Source organism: Oppia nitens, unplaced genomic scaffold, assembly GCF_028296485.1.
Source record: "Oppia nitens isolate AA-2021 unplaced genomic scaffold, nextdenovo-longstitch-racon4-pilon3 scaffold1_pilon_pilon_pilon, whole genome shotgun sequence".
NCBI lineage: Eukaryota > Metazoa > Arthropoda > Arachnida > Sarcoptiformes > Oppiidae > Oppia > Oppia nitens.
Window position 1 is genome coordinate 190,819 of NW_026533199.1, and position 16,897 is coordinate 207,715.

General features: G+C 35.6%; 6 protein-coding genes across 6 annotated transcripts; 3 read left to right on the forward strand and 3 right to left on the reverse strand.

The window, feature by feature from the left end:
* Positions 1–930: 930 nt before the first annotated feature.
* LOC128952218 (hybrid signal transduction histidine kinase M-like) lies at positions 931–3,121 on the reverse strand. Its single transcript, XM_054297570.1, has 2 exons — positions 3,089–3,121; positions 931–2,924 (listed from the first exon to the last, which is right to left on the reverse strand). The coding sequence occupies exon 2, from the start codon at positions 2,917–2,919 to the stop codon at positions 967–969; it is 1,953 nt and encodes a 650-aa protein (XP_054153545.1). The 5' UTR covers positions 2,920–2,924; positions 3,089–3,121; the 3' UTR covers positions 931–966.
* A 350-nt stretch (positions 3,122–3,471) lies between these two features.
* Positions 3,472–4,318, forward strand: LOC128952516 (COA8 family protein CBG23705, mitochondrial-like). The gene is made up of 3 exons (XM_054297924.1): positions 3,472–3,853; positions 3,946–4,136; positions 4,228–4,318. Exons 1-3 carry the CDS (start codon positions 3,473–3,475, stop codon positions 4,316–4,318), a joined length of 663 nt encoding a protein of 220 aa, XP_054153899.1. The 5' UTR covers position 3,472.
* Positions 4,319–4,723: 405 nt separating this feature from the next.
* LOC128952220 (kelch domain-containing protein 3-like) lies at positions 4,724–6,736 on the reverse strand. The gene is made up of 4 exons (XM_054297571.1): positions 6,265–6,736; positions 5,340–6,168; positions 5,159–5,253; positions 4,724–5,098 (listed from the first exon to the last, which is right to left on the reverse strand). The coding sequence occupies exons 1-4, from the start codon at positions 6,413–6,415 to the stop codon at positions 4,950–4,952; spliced, it is 1,224 nt and encodes a 407-aa protein (XP_054153546.1). The 5' UTR covers positions 6,416–6,736; the 3' UTR covers positions 4,724–4,949.
* Positions 6,737–6,821: 85 nt separating this feature from the next.
* LOC128952215 (anaphase-promoting complex subunit 2-like) lies at positions 6,822–10,134 on the forward strand. The gene is made up of 3 exons (XM_054297567.1): positions 6,822–7,071; positions 7,459–8,212; positions 8,282–10,134. Exons 1-3 carry the CDS (start codon positions 6,991–6,993, stop codon positions 10,066–10,068), a joined length of 2,622 nt encoding a protein of 873 aa, XP_054153542.1. The 5' UTR covers positions 6,822–6,990; the 3' UTR covers positions 10,069–10,134.
* A 447-nt stretch (positions 10,135–10,581) lies between these two features.
* On the forward strand, positions 10,582–15,544 carry LOC128952517 (N-acetylglucosamine-1-phosphotransferase subunit gamma-like). Its single transcript, XM_054297926.1, has 14 exons — positions 10,582–10,913; positions 11,291–11,415; positions 11,765–11,791; positions 12,102–12,180; positions 12,404–12,476; positions 12,671–12,720; positions 12,955–13,018; positions 13,262–13,322; positions 13,569–13,640; positions 13,891–13,948; positions 14,250–14,304; positions 14,553–14,947; positions 15,011–15,147; positions 15,237–15,544. Exons 12-14 carry the CDS (start codon positions 14,559–14,561, stop codon positions 15,542–15,544), a joined length of 834 nt encoding a protein of 277 aa, XP_054153901.1. The 5' UTR covers positions 10,582–10,913; positions 11,291–11,415; positions 11,765–11,791; positions 12,102–12,180; positions 12,404–12,476; positions 12,671–12,720; positions 12,955–13,018; positions 13,262–13,322; positions 13,569–13,640; positions 13,891–13,948; positions 14,250–14,304; positions 14,553–14,558.
* Positions 15,482–16,675, reverse strand: LOC128952221 (DNA excision repair protein ERCC-1-like). The gene is made up of 3 exons (XM_054297572.1): positions 16,621–16,675; positions 15,561–16,538; positions 15,482–15,496 (listed from the first exon to the last, which is right to left on the reverse strand). Exons 1-2 carry the CDS (start codon positions 16,663–16,665, stop codon positions 15,579–15,581), a joined length of 1,005 nt encoding a protein of 334 aa, XP_054153547.1. The 5' UTR covers positions 16,666–16,675; the 3' UTR covers positions 15,482–15,496; positions 15,561–15,578.
* Positions 16,676–16,897: the final 222 nt, after the last annotated feature.

The following is a 16,897-nucleotide window of genomic DNA, read 5'->3' on the forward strand; positions in this document are numbered from 1 at the left end:
CACATACAAGCGGTTTGGTTCCCCAATAATTATAAAAACTAAATAATAAATAAAACGGTTTAGGTTTGGGTTTTTATAAAAAAAAATCCCTAATTTTTATTTTATATATATATAAATAGTAAACGGTTTGGGTTTTCTACTAGATATTTGTGCTTAAATTTTTTTTTGGCTATTTATATATTTTTAATATATATTTTTTACTATTAATATTTGCGGTTTCGGTTTTGATATAAATGTTTTTTTTTCAATTTGTAAATACATATCTAGTTATTAATGACTATTTGTAAATATTATCATTACTTTCAAACAACAAAATACGTATAAATTTTTTAATTAATTATAAACTTTTTTTTTTGAAAAAAAACTTTTTGGTTATTATTAAGTTAGCAATTAATTTCATATAAACTTTTTAGTTTTTATTTTTGTTTTGTTTTAATTTAATGTTAATATATATATATAGATTAAAAAATGAAATTAATTTACAACTAATTAACAGTTAAATTAAATATACAATTAGTTAATAGACTTATATTTTCCAATGAGATTACAATACAATAATTTTGTGATAAAACAAATGTTTTTTTTAATTAATTAATTTATTAATTAATAATATAAAATTTAAAAAAAATTATATGTTTAAATCATATGAAATAAATAGTGTTTAATGAATGAACTATATATATACTGTATATATATAAAAAAAAATATTAAATCATCGAAAAAAATGCATATAATTATCAATAATACATATAAATGTGATATAAACTACCGGTAATAACACACAATAGGGTATTAATGTATAATACGATAAATGAGATAATAATACTAATTAATAATTTAATTACACACAAAAAATCTAATTAATTTTTTTATGTAATTAGTTTTTAAAAAAAATATCTAAAAAAATTAAAAAATTTATATAAAACTCGACAAAAAAATTTTATCGCTATTCACACACCACTAATGCTACGTAAGCTTTGGCTGACATCTAAGTGCTTCAATGTCCAAAATCTTGTTACGATTGATCAGCTTATGGTGATTATTAGTATGTCTACTACTGTTGGTCTTATGATGATTAGGTTTATCAACAAACAGCTGTTGTTGTGGCCGATGATGATGTTGTTGTGGCAGTGGTTGAACTTTTGGCGGTGAATATACTAAACCGTATTTTTCTAAATAATTTTTCGTAGCAATCGACGCATTTCTGGTCAATCCGTACGTATGAATATCATGTCGTTGTTGTTGCTGATGATGATGGTTGTCGTCGTAGTAGTCTTTAGTAGTAGGCTTTGTCTTACGCTTAGGTTTGTTGTTGTTGTGTCGGTAATCGGGCGACTCGTTGACCATATATTTGGCGGCCAATCGTTTAATATAAAGTGTTTGTTCTGATTGTACTTCGTATCGATGGTGCTCTTGTCGTAGCGGTTGCTGGTGATGGTGTGTCCGTCTCGACGATGCCAATTGTGGCGGCGATGGACTACAACTACTTCGTCGTCCGCTATCGTCCTCTTCGGTATCGTAGCTGTTGTTAAGCATCACATGTATGTCATCGATCATCCGGTCGTAGAATCTATTATCAAATGAAGAACCGCTTGTGTTATTATCACCAGTTGTTTTGCGTATCCTTTCGATACTAGAACTGCTGTCAGAACGTTGTTGTTGTTGTTGTCGATGATATTGTCGTCCAACGGGACTATTGTCACTATAGTTAAGTCGATTGCTGTCGAGTTCAATGTCGGACGGTTCGGTTGGACACTCGCTAATGGTATTCAAACGAAGCCCACGAAGATCTTTAGACGCTGTCGACGGCGTTGTTGTTGTCGTTGTCGGCGATGGCGTAGTCTTTGTCGGATTGGTAGCCATATCTCTGGTCGACGTCGTTGTTGTCTTCGTCCTATTAGTTCTTGGCTTATGTGTCAGTGGAGTTCGGTTTTGATTATAATTAAGATTATTATTATCGTCGAAAGCAATCGATGTCATCGTCTGAACCGATCGTTTCTCAATGTTTTCCGCTTTTCGGTCGTCAATCTTATGCAATGTCAGCAGTTCTTTGATTTGTTGGCTAATTCGGTGCAATTGTTGGTCCTGTTGTCTAATCATTTCGATCATCTGGTCGTTGGTCGGCGATGAGGAGTTGTTGGCCGCAAACTGTTGCTGAGTAGGACTCACGGCATGTGAAGCACAGGTATTATGATTAGTATTATTGTTTAACTGATGTGTCACTCGTTGCCGATTCTGTGCGTTGACACCGATGCCGGTGACCATTGGTTTGTTGACGTTGTTGTGCTTAACTATCTTCGGTTTATACATATTATGAGATTCAAGGGGTTTTCGGCGGCCATTATCGGCAGCAACAGCAGCAGCGGTAGGCATAAGGAGTTGTCCATTTGTAAAGACATTTTTCGGATTACAATTGACAGCCGAGTTGTCGACATTGTGATCGGTTAGTACAGCGGGAGGTCGTCGGTCGCCACCACTATTCACGTATCCATTTGTGTTCATCACTTGTGGCCGATCGGTAGCGAACCGGCTGTCGGCGAACATGTTGTTGTTGTTGCCGTTGAACGCTGTGGTGGTGGCGGCGGCAGTGGTCACTGGTGTCAACTGATTGAACGCACGATTTGTTAGTGTGGCCAACAAGTTCGGTGATGGTGGCGATCGTGCCGTTACGGGTGGCATCGGATACATTGTACGCCAGTCATGCTGCTGATGATGATGACCAACTATTGGTGAAGTGTTTGTAAACCCGTGGCCACCGCCTGCACCGCCCGTAGCCGATGGCAACCCATCGCTAGTAATGGACAAATCGGGTACCATTGGTCTGGGGTTGACCACACGCGGCGGTTCGGGAAACGGCTGCGGCAATACAAACGGCATTTCATTGTTGAATATATTGAACGCTCGCCGATTGGCAGTCATATTGTCTGTTTGTTTGTCCAATCGGTGTCACATTATTATCGGCGGTCACAACAAAATAAAAACAATAATATTATTGTAATTATAATAATAATAATAAACACAAAATCAAAACATTAATTATTGTTAATAATAATAATAATATTGAATAATAAATACTAAAAATATTTACAGTAAACACACTTTATTTGAGCGCCAATTGAAACACTATGATTGGCTATCGCTATGGGAATAAAAACGTTGCCAATAAAACAAAATACTGGTCTCTGATTGGCTGAAAAATAAATATATATATAGTATTCCTATGTATTGGCCATCTATGGGATTGAATGTATTGAATGCAAAAAAAATAAATAAATAAATAAAAAATAATTATTATTTATAATAAAAATAATTTTAAATTATAAAACAAATTAACTGTTAATTAAAACTTTAAATTAAATTATTTTTCTAAATAATAAAAAATAAACAAAAAATTTAATAATAAATTTAAATTATTAAATAATGATTTAAACATTTTTTTAAATAATAATTTTTTATTTTGTGATTATTATTAATGCAACCAAAAAAAAAAGTTATGATTAAAGTTATCGCAAATTGTGTGCCGATATGTATGGGCGGCGGCCGTGGCGGCGTCGGTGGCCATTACCGTATCATTGGTCGACTACTATCACTACCGCAGCCGCAGCCAACCAGTTGTCGACAATTTGGTAGCCAAAGACTAGATGATGAAAATGATGTCAACGATACTGTTGTTAGTCCGCCGCACAGTGTGTCCAACTTGAGACTTGTCCGCTACGGTAGCCGCCGATCAGCCGATGGTAAGGAGGAAGAGAAGGAGGAGACACCAGCCGAGAGACAGTTACGATCGAGAAGAATGTCGATTCAGTTATGGAATCATAGCTATTGGCTGAAGAATAATATGGATTTTCAGACGGTTTGTGGTATTATTTTTTGTAGTTTTTGTTTTAATTGATAAGACAATTGAGTTGTAATTTTTGATAAACTGTTTTTGTTTTGTTTTGATAGCAAAAGAAATTATTCATCGAAAACGAATTAAAGACATCATCATCAGCAACAACAACAACGGTTCCCAACATCAGTGGTGGTAATGTCGGACAACAACAAGAGTTTAAATCGGGTGTCAGTTATGACGAGTTGGCCTCGTTTTACAAGACATTCTTGGACTCTAACCATCGAAAACATATGAATTATAATTTGTAATTATAATAATAATCACTGTTTTTTTTTGAGATAAATGGTTGGATCTAATTAGGTGATGATAATTGATTGGTTTTTTATTATATATAGGGAATGGTATAAAATGCATACAAGTCTTCTATGGCCCGAATTCAAGGTATCATTGATTCGTCTCTGGAGACAACTGTCCGCTAAGTTTTAGGCGGCTTTGAAAACATAGCCATAAAATAATTGAAACATATATTACATAATACTGTAATATTTATCAATAGTTTATAAATTATTAAATATATTTTACGTTTTATATATAAAATACTCTATAGAGTTTATATTTGAATTAAAAATATAGGTATAATAATAATTATTATTATTTAATAGTAATAATCATTAAAATTAAATTAATAATATTTTGTTAAGCAATTCATTGATAATATAATAATCCTAATATCATAATATTAATAACAATTAATAGTCAATTAAAAATATTATTATTATTATTATCTGTCATTTTATAATTATTAAACAATTCAAAAAACAAAATTATTTTATATACGGTATATATATTTGTTGTTAGTATTATCATCAATCATACAGTAAATTACCGGTAATTAGCAAACAATTTATTAATTTATTTTTTAAATACAGTACTACTTTTAATATACAATCCAAATAAAAGGCTCTCATTAGTTAAAACTTATTTATATATCATTTATAATTTTTTTTTTTTAAATAATTCAATAAATAGTGGTAATAGTCATAGTATCTTAAAAATCAAACTAACAATACACACCCACCCACCCATCAATCCATCCATCCCTAAGCTCACGAGGATGTTAGCCCTGATTCGGTGAACTTCTATCTCTATTAACATTATTATCTCTGGTCATCATTTCGATGTCTAACTGTATATTCTTTGGTAAATACGATCGAATCAGTTCCTTATCGATGGCCACCAAAATCGTTAACGTCTTTAATGTTGGCTCTGTTTTATTAACAATATATTATAAAAATTCAATTAAAAATAAAACAATAGACTACTCACTGAAATCAAGAACATAGAGATCCGAATGATCCCGAAGACTGACATCAATCATCTGCGGTAATGCATAGGTTTGGCACAGGGATGCCGGGTATGGGCTATAGGAAACAATTGAATGATGTATTGATTTAAATATCAATTATCGGTAAAAATTCAGTATTCAATATATGAATAGCTTGAATACCTGGTGCCGCCAAATAAATAGAGTCGATCGCCGACAACACAACAACATTGGCGCCGTCGGGCACACGGCCGATGACGGCCGCGGACGTCGACCAGTGACCAGACTTGTCGGCGCGGATCAAACTGATACAAGTCGTTAAAGTGCTGTCTATCTAAACCATTATAACCGCCAAAAATATAGATCATATTCTGGTAGACAAACGACGAATGACTGCGCCGACCGCACGGCGGCGGCTGCGATGACGACTGATTGGTCACCGATGGTTTGATCCACGTATTGGTTGTCGTATTGAAATACATCAGTTCGTTGCAGTAGACTTCGTGCTGCGAATGATTAGGTCCCGAACGATCTGAACGGCCGCCGAATACATACATACGATCTTCGTAGGCAACGGCCGAATGAAAGTCACGCCAAGTCGGCGGCTGACCGCTGGCTGTCACGTACTTCCATACGAAGGTAGTCATGTCGAGGACATAGATATCATTAGAGAATCGTTCAGTTAGTTCCTCGTAACCGCCAAATATATACATCTTATTGTCGATCGAGACAGCTGTATGTCCGTCACGGGCACCGGGTATACGACCGCTAACTTTTGGCCTATCCAGCCATTCGCCGCTAGCCGTATCGAAACAATATAGGGTATCGTCGGCACAGTTATCATTACGTCCGCCCCACAAATATATTAGATCGCCATTGACTACAACTGTATGGCCGTAGCGTTGAAACGGTATGTTAGACTCGTGCGGATCAAACTCGGCAAACGATTGTTGTTGCAGTTGTTGTCTGGCCTTTAGTCTCGATGGCAGACACGGACGCCACCGAAGTGTCTCTAATTTTTTTTTTACATAGAAAGTGTTTGATTAGATCCCGTAAAACAACAGTACATCCAATCAGATAATAATAACAACAACAACAACAAACAAACCCGTGTCCAATATATGACAGTCGATTGGCTTACAGTGGCCATAGTTATCGCCGGTACAGTAGCCGCCAAACGAGTAGACATTGGTCCCGACGGAAACGGCCGCGTGATTTACACGTCTCGGACCGCCTTCCAAGTGAATCGTCCAATACATTTGGTTCGTGTTTGATTGCCCGTCGGGTTTTTATTTATCGGTCAGTTAGCTATCAGTTTCGCGGGTCGTGTCGGTGTCGGAACTATCTCTCTCTGTCTCTCTCTTACTTAACGGATAAGCATTTAGTTGGACCGAGTGGTCAACGGGTGGGCGGTGAGAGCGGTGATGGATATTGTGATAAATTTGGTGACCAACTAGTCTTCGGCAACAACAACAACGACAACAACGATGAAGAAGAAGAAGATATCAAACGGCGTATCGCGTCGTGTGTTGTGTTGTGTTATGATGTGAGAGATATATGTTTTCTTGTGGTCATAAATAACGTCCGATCGTCAATAAGTTCATCGGTAAAAGTCTTTATACAATTCAATAGTATATTTAGAAAATGTTTGCCCCCTTTCGGGACGTTATTTATGGGTCACTGAGTAGTAAACACTAAGTGTTTTGTTTTTAGTTTTTTTTTTTTGGCGAAACAATTGAATGAATTGATTGATTGAAACGTATCTTCATTTAAGACAAAGAATATCTCACTTTAACTGAACGGATCTATTGTTGACCAATTGGTTGGACCAACTATGACATCGGCGGCGACGGCCATCAACGACAGCCTAAACGACAACTGGAACCGATTGGCCAACAGTTTGCTGGCGTTTGAGGTAATGAATTGTGTTTTTGTTTTTCTTCTTCTTCTTCTGTTGGATGTCTTCTTCTGTTGGATGTCTTCTTCTGTTGGATGTCTTCTTCTGTTGGATGTCTTCTTCTGTTGGATGTCTTCTTCTGTTGGATGTCTTCTTCTGTTGGATGTCTTCTTCTGTTGGATGTCTTCTTCTGTTGGATGTCTTCTTCTGTTGGATGTCTTCTTCTGTTGGATGTATTCTTCTGTTGGATGTCTTCTTCTGTTGGATGTCTTCTTCAATGTCTTCTTCAATGTCTTCTTCAATGTCTTCTTCAATGTCTTATTAAATGTCTTCTTCAATATCTTCTTCAATGTCTTCTTCAAAATCTCTCATATTTTTTCATTTTCATCTAAAACTCTGTTACAGACCATCGATTGTCGGGATAGACAAGAGTCGCGTACAGATTTGGCAAATGCCGTCAAATGTCTGTCGGATCGGCAATTCTTTTCGGTACTCATCGACTGGTACTACGATCTGTTCAATACGTTTATCACCGATGAATTGGTGCCACAATTTTGGCAAAACTTTCGCTTACCGCCAGATCCCGAGTCCACTACTAATACTACTACTATCACTAGTTTGCCACACAATATACTATTCGAGGCCATCGATGAACTCTATCGGCAGTCGACCAAATGGATCAACAATCAGATATTGAATTTGGTTTACGAGTTAAGCCAACCGACAGAAACGGTCGACCAGTTGCCGAAATTGCAGACCCGTATGAAAAATCAATTACGATCGATACTGATGGCCGAAATTCCCATCAATTTCAATGAATATCTAATGAAAACCTATTCGCTAGCCTTTTCGGTAAATCAGTTCCAGAAGAATAAGCAACGTATGAACAACAACACTAGCCATGAGTTGTCGTTGTTGTCTTCGACTAACGATTCTATTGAAATGGATGACACAAACACTGATAACCATCACAACAACAACAACAACAAATGCTTTGGTTGTCATCAAATCCAGTGTTTATGTCAGCAAATTGCCGATAATTTTATCCGATTTAATCACCAATTAAGTGAACTATCTTTGATTGAAGTACTATCTGGTGATGCCATCACATCCGTAATGCATTCATGTATTGAAAAACATATTTACCAAAGTTGTAAAGGTATTGAAACAAATACAAGAGTTTTTCAAATATATTATTATTTTTATGGTTTTGTTTTGTTTTTTATAGATAACTTTGAAGTCTCTTGTATTTGTAATCTAAAGAAATGGATTGACAATACAGTAATCAATTGGATCCGATTTGTCTGTAACGATCTGAATGGTTCGCAATTGGCTAATCTTGAAGAACGATTGACACATTTTCTCTATGAAACCTATGCTGCCTGTCGTATGGATCAGATATTCGACATAACTATCCAAATGTTTCCCGAATCTGAACCATCGCTGATTGATTTGCGTGAATGTCTGGAAAAATGTGCAAATTTTCGACCGAAATTGATTCGGAGATTGAAAGAGTCGCTAGAGTCTCGACTATTACATCCCGGTGTCAGTACTACCGATATTATCGAAGCATACATATCGACCATCAAAGCCTTGCGAGTGGTCGACCCGACAGATGTTATACTGCAGTTGGTTTGCGAACCGGTTCGCAAATATCTGAAATCCAGAGACGATACGGTTCGCTGTATAATAACAGCACTGACTGACGAATCGTCGTCTGAATTGACGCCAGAGTTTGTCAAAGGAAATATCGATCGAACTGATGATACAAACGGTGGTCAGAATGGCAACGGTGGCGGCGATGACGACAATATAGGTGACAATTGGCAACAATGGGTACCGATCAATGATCCGATTGACTCGACACAACATCAACTACAACAACAACAGCAACAACAAGAATCGAACGGCTCGTCGGCAGCGGCGGCGGCGGTCAGCAAATCGTTGCGTAACTCAGATATTGTTAGCATTTTGGTTAATATTTACGAATCAAAAGATCTGTTTGTCGAAGAATATCAACGACTTCTGGCGCAACGTTTGTTGACTAACTTTGATTGTAATGTTGAACACGAACGACGAAATCTGGAACTATTGACACTAAGATTTGGCGAATCAGATCTTCACGCCTGCGAAGTAATGCTTAAAGATGTTAAAGAATCGGAACGTATTAATCAACGAATAAATTCCGGAGAAATATCTGAACATCATTTCAATCGTTTTCCAATTAATTCGTTGATATTGTCGGCACAGTTTTGGCCGGAAAAGTTAGGACTCGGAGGCGGCGGCGGCGACGATCTGAATGGTCTGAAATTGCCGCCCGACGTACAATCGGCTACCGAATGCTATACCCGTGCGTTCGAGACTATCAAAGGTTCCCGAACACTGAACTGGTTGTCGCACTTGGGTTTAGTCCGATTGGAACTGAGTTTTTCGGGCGGAAAAACTCTTCACTTTGCTGTACCACCGATTCAGGCGACAATTATCTGGCATTTTGCTGGCGATCGTACCGAATGGTCAATCAGCGAACTATCGGAAGCCATGTCTATTCCGCCATCGATTCTACGCCGACGTATAACTCTGTGGCAAAACAAAGGTATACTCAAAGAGACAACAACTGATCGGTTCGTACTCGTCGAAGACGATCGTATAGTAGCATCCAATCCGTCGGCAACTGTCGGACCAGCTGTCGGTGGCGGCAGTCATGATCTGTCAACACATATGAATATGGAGAACGACTTCGACGATGACCTAACCGATGATCGACTACAGGGATCAGCTGTCGACGAAAGAGAGGAAAAGTTGAACGTCTACTGGAGTTTTGTACTAAATATGTTGCAAAACTTGAACTCATTGACCATCGAAAGGATACATCAGATGTTGCAGATGTTTGCCATTCAGCCGAACGATTCGCACGAACTAACGGCTCACGAGTTGCGACACTTTCTCGACTCTAAAGTCAGAGAACATAAGCTCGTCTATAGTAATGGTCAGTACAGACTCAGTGATACCAACTAATGGATGGGGGATGGGATGGGATGACATACCTGTGCCGCCCACACACACACAACACATCCCACAAGTGCTTGTAGTAGTAGTAGTGGTGGTTATTGAAAATTATTATTATTAATTTTTAAAAAAATAAAAATCAAATTTTCAAATCTATCAATACTTATAAAACTTTATAAACTTTTTTGATTTGATTTTTTTTAGTGTAAATAAATTTTTAATTATATAATTATTATTATAATTTTTGTTTGTCATTAATTAATTTATTTCTAATATTTTTTTAATAGTAATTTATAACTAACTGATTGATTTTTAATTAATTAATTAATTGATTGAAACAAAATTGATTAAAATTATATATTTTTTGTCTATTCAATAGACTCTATTGTTTGTAGTATTCCTCGCATTCAATACAATACATCCCACCAATAGATGGCCAATACATAGGAAAACTTATTTTTTAATATAATAACCGGTATTTCATCTATAGATATCTATATCACTTACACCACGTGTTTAATATCAGTAATACCAGTGCTGTATGTTAGGTGGACTACCAGTGCTGGTGTGTAAGTGTGTGTCTGTCTGGGCTATAAAAACGGCATACAATTTAAAACAACCATTTAGTTTCATATTATACTTTCATTTCCTCTTTCAAAAAAAAAATACCGACACATGTGTTGGTATTGAGAGTTGCCATCACTGATGACTGACGAAAGTTGATGGCTATCGGAGTCGACGAAAAAACAGGTCACAACTGGTCCTAAACAATGACCGTTGATTGTCGTTCACCAGAAAGAGAGAAAGAAAAACTCTTTGAATGGTTAAGACAATGATTGATCCCCAAAAAAAAGGTTGGTCTGATTTTTTGTTTGTTTGCGGTGTCGGTCTATATATAAGAGAAAGAGAGAGACCACGTGTTTCTCTCCTGTTATTATCAATCATATCATACAAATTGTCTGATCAATTGATGGACACTTTCATATACCATACTTTCAGTGATGACTAAAAGATGACGAGTCATATTTTGGTTAGTTTGGGATCACTTGACAAGTGATATACCAAACATTCAATGCTGACCATTGAACGAGGCATTTGTCTGATGAAAGTGTGTTTTGTGTGATAGCCATCAATGTCTTGTGACTGAACTGACTATTGATTTTTTTGTGGTTTAATTTCATTGATTATAATCTATAACTTTCTTCCAATCATTTGTTCCCCATGTCTTCAGGTGACGATAACTATATCTATTTGTGTTGAGAGAAATGGCTAAATGTCTTCAAGCAATGTGTTTCCTGAATACACACTGACGAGGAAGGCGTGGATAACACACGTGTATTAACAACAGAAAAATAGGTATTTAGTAGTGATTTATTGATCAATTAGTTGATGAACAATAAGATATGGATGACTAGTAGTAGTAGACATTAACCACCAATTCGTGATGACCAAAGATGACGAGTCATATTTGGTTTGTTTGGATCACTTGACAAGTGATCCAAACATTCAATGCTGACCATTGAACGAGGCATTTGTCTGAAAGATATTGTGTGTCTCTGTCTTTATCTATCAATCGATAAATTTTTCATTGAATGTATAGATTATAATCTATAACTTTGTTCCCATCTTCAGGTGACGACAACTATCTCATTGTGTTGAGAGAAATGGCTAATGTCTTCAAGCAATGTGTTTCCTGAATACACAGACGTGTATTAACAACAGAAAATAATAGGTATTTAGTAGTGATTTATTGATCAATCAATTAGTTGATTCAACAATAAGATATGGATGACTAGTAGTAGTAGACATTAACCACCACTTTGTGATGACCAAAGATGACGAGTCATATTTGGTTTGTTTGGATTACTTGACAAGTGATACCAAACATTCAATGCTGACCATTGAACGAGGCATTTGTCTGAAAGAGATTGTTTGTCTGTCTATCTATCCATCAATATCTTTGATGTCAATGATTATTAAGATTTTTTCAGTTGTCTTATAAATCAAGTTTTTAATCCATGGATTTTAATTGTTGTTTACAGATAATGGTTGACTAACTTTCATACCATTTGATGATTGATTGACATTATTAGGGAACTCCTCGAGAGGTTTATACAATAAGTAAGTTTCAGTTAAATAGTTGTGTTGTCTTTGTTTGGTTATAACTGGTGATGATATCCATGATATGGTTTCGCGACTAAATTTATATATCAATTAACACCTGATTATCAATTGATGTCACACTTGGCTGTCTGATTGTTGACTAAATAAAATCAATTTTTAAATGTTAATAAAGTTTATGATAATTGATCTCAAAATTGATTTTTTTATTTGTTTGACTTAGCTATATGTTGCTGATCTGTACCGTCACTGTTGTTGATGGCTATCACTTGATTTGATCCTCTCTAAGATAAATGGTAAGCATTTGTATGATTTTTTTTTAATTTATAGTTATTTGGATCAATTATGTGATGATAATAGACTAGAGTCTCTGTAATTTACTATTGATGACTAAACAAGCATATGTCTGATAATTATATAATAATGATATTGTAGTTTAAATTTTTTAATTAATTGTATATTATATTAACATTTTTAATTGTAAATCTAGATAATGATGATAGACATACTAACCATGGATGACCATAGATAGTGTTTATGGTAAGTTATTTGTTTTTTATTAAATAATATTTAAGTAATACCCTGGTAATTATAATAATAATAATATGATGATCAATGGCTAGAGACCTTATTTTTTTAACAAAAAAATTGATGATTTCCTAAAATGTCTCGTTCGTTATTAACTCTGATTTATTATTAATTAATTAATTAGTTTTTTCAATATTTAAAGAATATTTATTTGTATAATAATTGATTCAAATTATTGTTAAATAGTTAGGCATTGGTGGAGCCGCTTATTGGTTGGCTTACAACCCTGTTGAAACCCCCCGATATTTGGGTAAGTTTTTTAAAATTTAATTTTTGTCCATTTATACAATTAAATACAAACTGATGATAATTTTTTCTAATTATACTTTTCTGACATCTCTTTTGAGAAATTTCATTTCATTGATATGTATTTGAAAAATCTGATAATTGTTTATATACTGTATATATATAATGAATAATTATATATTTTTAAAGTAATTATTGTTGTATTAGTTTTAAATTGTATTTTTTTTTTTTGATAAATGTTTTTCAGGTTATTTTTTTTCTATAGTATATCAAATCATTCAATTTGATGGCAACCATTAAAGAAAATGGTTAGTATTTTTTAAAACCCCTGTAATTGATTGTCTCTTTTTCTCAAAAAAAAATGATAATTGAAATGATGACAAAACTTAGGACACCTCCGGATTGCTTATATGAGGATTACTTTAATCATTGCCAGCAAAATCTGATTCAAACACACTTATCATTAAAATAATTTTATCATTTTTTTTAAAGATATGATAACAAATTGAATTTTAAACACATTTTTTGTGTGTATTTATTTGCTATATTTTCAGATACATTACTACTGGCACTGGTAGTCAGTCATCATCGTCAACATGAAAGACATGATTTCATATTTATGAGAGGTGAGAGTTGTTTTACATAATTTAGTACTATGTGTGTTAGAGCACCGGTAGGTTATGATTATATTAACCGATACCGATAATTGAATTGATGACAAAACTTAGGACACCTCCCGATTGCTTAGATGAGGATTGTTTAAGCTGAGCTAGCATAATATCTGATCTATTAATATTTATATATATATATATATCACTAAAAAAATTTATCAATAATTTGTTTACAATTTTAATTTATTTAATATATATTTTCCAGACACTGGGAGGTTACTGACTGTACTGGCATTGATTTGTTGTTTGATTGCCTAATTAAGGTGAGCTTGGTGTCCTAATTAAGTGTCTTAACCCGATGATGCTGATGATCCAGGTCCATTGCCACACTAATTGTAGTCATCCATGACTTGATTAGTGCCAGAAATTACTTTTTTTAAAAAAAAGTGATTAATGAGACCAATAGTAATTATATGGCTATAGGAAGCAGTTTATCACCTAATCATTGATAGGACTGTGCCGTAAATTAGCGATACAATTGTTTTTGTTATACCATATATTTAATAACTTGTAGTTTGTTATGACATGGATTTTAATACAGTATTTTTATGGTTGTATTTTCAGACATTACTGGCCGATCACTGGTAGTTAGTCGTCGTCAGCATAGAGTTTATTTGAGGTGAGATTTTATACCAATTAGTTGTACGCACCGGTAGTTACCGGGGGATCTGTTACGGTCACACCAATGATGATATATCACACTTAAAGAGAGCTGACACCTCTTGTCAGATGCATTACTGTTGATATGAGTTGTAATTATTACTATATCTGAGACCTATTTGTACCGTTAATATTGAAGTTTATTAATAAAAATTATTTTTTGAAAGTTATTTAAATGTGTATTAATTGACTTATTTTTATTTCAAGTATAATATGATTGGTAACTATCTATCGGTAATTGTGTTGCTATTGTTACTGACAGCACTCGGTAGCTACTGTTCAGTCTATTCGGTAACCGGCCGTATTGTTACCGAAACTACTACCGGTCCGGTAACTGATCAAACTGCCGATTATAATGATCTGAAAGCCAAATCACAGCCCTCGGTCTTTAGCGGACCCGAAGAGATCCAGTATTTGCTTGACATGTGTTTTGTCTATTCCACCGACAAATACGACTACCGATTGTGTCCGTTCAAGAATATGACTCAGCACGAACGTCCGCAAACTGTCCACTCGTATAACGGCGTAATCGGTGTCTGGAAGCAGTGGTCAGTTGTTAACAATAGTTTTGACCGCTTGGTGTTTACCGATGGCGATGATTGGTAGAGCATCTAATAATTTGATTGTTATGTTTGAAACTAATTGACTGATTGGTTGATTTTTAGTGGACATACAGACAGATCGGCCCAAATGTTATGGATTTGCAATCGAGATATGAATTTGACTGACGAACGGATTGTTGGCGTCAAAGAGCCGAAGAGATGCTACTATGAGATACTGTTTGCTTCGTATTTTGGTTGTGGTATGTCTTCGTAAGATCTGATCTAATTGTTTAGCTCTGTTTTAATTGATCCCATTGTCTCTGTGTATGTGTATCATCACATCCAATAGAAAACAAGTTTATCTATACCTATTTGAATGATACGGCCAAACACGATTGGGACATAATTGAGACCAACTATTACCGCAAACTTTTGACCGATTATGGTTACCAGTGGTCACTGCGACAGTTGTTCATCCGTGCGGGTATTGTTTCAAATCAGACAACGACGATGACGACACCGGAACAGCTAAATGATGATAATTTTGACGATACTTCGCTGGACACTTGTCGGCAAAGTTATCAGTCATTACGGCAACAAAATCGTGAACTAAAGCAACGAATTGAATCGCTTGAACAACAATTGAATAAAAATTGATTTTATTATTATTTACAATAAATGAATGTTTTTATTATTCTTTGCGTATAAATGGTTTGTTAAAGAATTTGCGCAATCGTTGAGCTTTAAGAGCCGCCATTCCCGGACAGATAATCAATTGGTCGTCATCAGCGTTGACAATGTTTTCCATAGTATCGAAAGTGGTCAACAATGTTACGGCATCCGTATTGTTGATCGACTTGACCGATGTTAGGGCTTCGACTAGCGATTGATAGTCACCACCAGTGGAACCGCCGGCCGACGATTGTTTACCCATAATAATATCGGGTGTTTTATCGGCAAAATGTCGATAGTTTTCGATAATTGTGGCCGCTTCCTCGTAGCTCCAGGCCAACATCAGCGTACAATTAGTACGAATGGCCAATTGGGTTAGCTCTTTAAGTGGTTCTCTGTACTCGATATGGTCGACCAAAACCAACAGTACAGTCAACTGATAGGTATTCCTGACTTTGTCGACCGTATCGTAGATATAATTATTGTAAATGACATGATATTTGAGACTAAGAAATACTGCACAACACGAATCGTACATTAGATAGTGTGCCGGCGATATGTCGGCCGACAACTGATAGGCCGATCGTAACTGTTTCAACAGTTTGTTAGCCTTTTGATTGGGATTGACAAGCAATGTATTGCCGAATACTACCCGCTTTCGGCGACCACTATCACCATCACCGCTGCTGTTGCCACTTGCTTGTTGTCCGCTAGCAGTAGCCGATAGTTGATCATCAGTTGACTGTTGTTTGGACATCGCTGACGAAGTGGTAGTCAATTGAGACAACTCTTGGCTTATTGTTGTAGTCGATGACCCGATACTTCCAGTAATAACCTTATTGGCTGAGTTGGCCACTGTTGCCGTCGACGCCGCCGCCGCTGTACGACAGTGGCCATCATCATCATCGGCCGTCGGGTCCGGATTAGTTGTTGTCTTGTTCTTCAGTATCTTTCCGGCCACGAAATACTTGCTTTTTTGCTAACAACAAGAGTTTGCAATTAAAAAATAAAAACTTTTCATATCTTATATTTTAAGAAAAAAAAACTTCATTAATACTTACATTTGATTCCTCCTCCTCGGGATCAGTATCTTTGAGTCGAAACATATCTACTGTCTTTGTGTCCGCCGTTTGTAATTAATGGCCAGCGATGGCCATCATATATGACAAAACACTTTATTACCGATGATTTGAAAATGCAATGCAAAACAATAGGTCACGTGTTTTGTGTTTTGATTTTTTTCTGTCTCTCTCTCTCTCTAAACAAATGTTTGTTTTGTTTTATACAGTATTTTATGTGCGAAAAGCCGCTGATTTGAAGCCAAGATCTGATCCCAAG

Excerpts from the sequence above, each read along its gene's own strand:
- LOC128952517 (XM_054297926.1), top strand. The coding sequence starts at position 14,559 with ATGATTGGTAACTATCTATCGGTAATTGTGTTGCTATTGTTACTGACA. Across the intron at positions 14,948-15,010 it reads TTTACCGATGGCGATGATTG|TGGACATACAGACAGATCGG; the intron begins GTAGAGCATCTA and ends GTTGATTTTTAG. Across the intron at positions 15,148-15,236 it reads TGCTTCGTATTTTGGTTGTG|AAAACAAGTTTATCTATACC; the intron begins GTATGTCTTCGT and ends CACATCCAATAG.
- LOC128952516 (XM_054297924.1), top strand. The coding sequence starts at position 3,473 with ATGCAACCAAAAAAAAAAGTTATGATTAAAGTTATCGCAAATTGTGTG. Across the intron at positions 3,854-3,945 it reads ATAATATGGATTTTCAGACG|CAAAAGAAATTATTCATCGA; the intron begins GTTTGTGGTATT and ends TTGTTTTGATAG. Across the intron at positions 4,137-4,227 it reads AAACATATGAATTATAATTT|GGAATGGTATAAAATGCATA; the intron begins GTAATTATAATA and ends TATTATATATAG.
- LOC128952218 (XM_054297570.1), bottom strand. The coding sequence starts at position 2,919 with ATGACTGCCAATCGGCGAGCGTTCAATATATTCAACAATGAAATGCCG.
- LOC128952221 (XM_054297572.1), bottom strand. The coding sequence starts at position 16,665 with ATGTTTCGACTCAAAGATACTGATCCCGAGGAGGAGGAATCAAAT. Across the intron at positions 16,539-16,620 it reads CCGAGGAGGAGGAATCAAAT|CAAAAAAGCAAGTATTTCGT; the intron begins GTAAGTATTAAT and ends TCTTGTTGTTAG.
- LOC128952220 (XM_054297571.1), bottom strand. The coding sequence starts at position 6,415 with ATGTATTGGACGATTCACTTGGAAGGCGGTCCGAGACGTGTAAATCAC. Across the intron at positions 5,254-5,339 it reads TATTTATTTGGCGGCACCAG|CCCATACCCGGCATCCCTGT; the intron begins GTATTCAAGCTA and ends TGTTTCCTATAG. Across the intron at positions 5,099-5,158 it reads TCTCTATGTTCTTGATTTCA|AGCCAACATTAAAGACGTTA; the intron begins GTGAGTAGTCTA and ends TTAATAAAACAG.
- LOC128952215 (XM_054297567.1), top strand. The coding sequence starts at position 6,991 with ATGACATCGGCGGCGACGGCCATCAACGACAGCCTAAACGACAACTGG. Across the intron at positions 7,072-7,458 it reads ACAGTTTGCTGGCGTTTGAG|ACCATCGATTGTCGGGATAG; the intron begins GTAATGAATTGT and ends ACTCTGTTACAG. Across the intron at positions 8,213-8,281 it reads TATTTACCAAAGTTGTAAAG|ATAACTTTGAAGTCTCTTGT; the intron begins GTATTGAAACAA and ends TGTTTTTTATAG.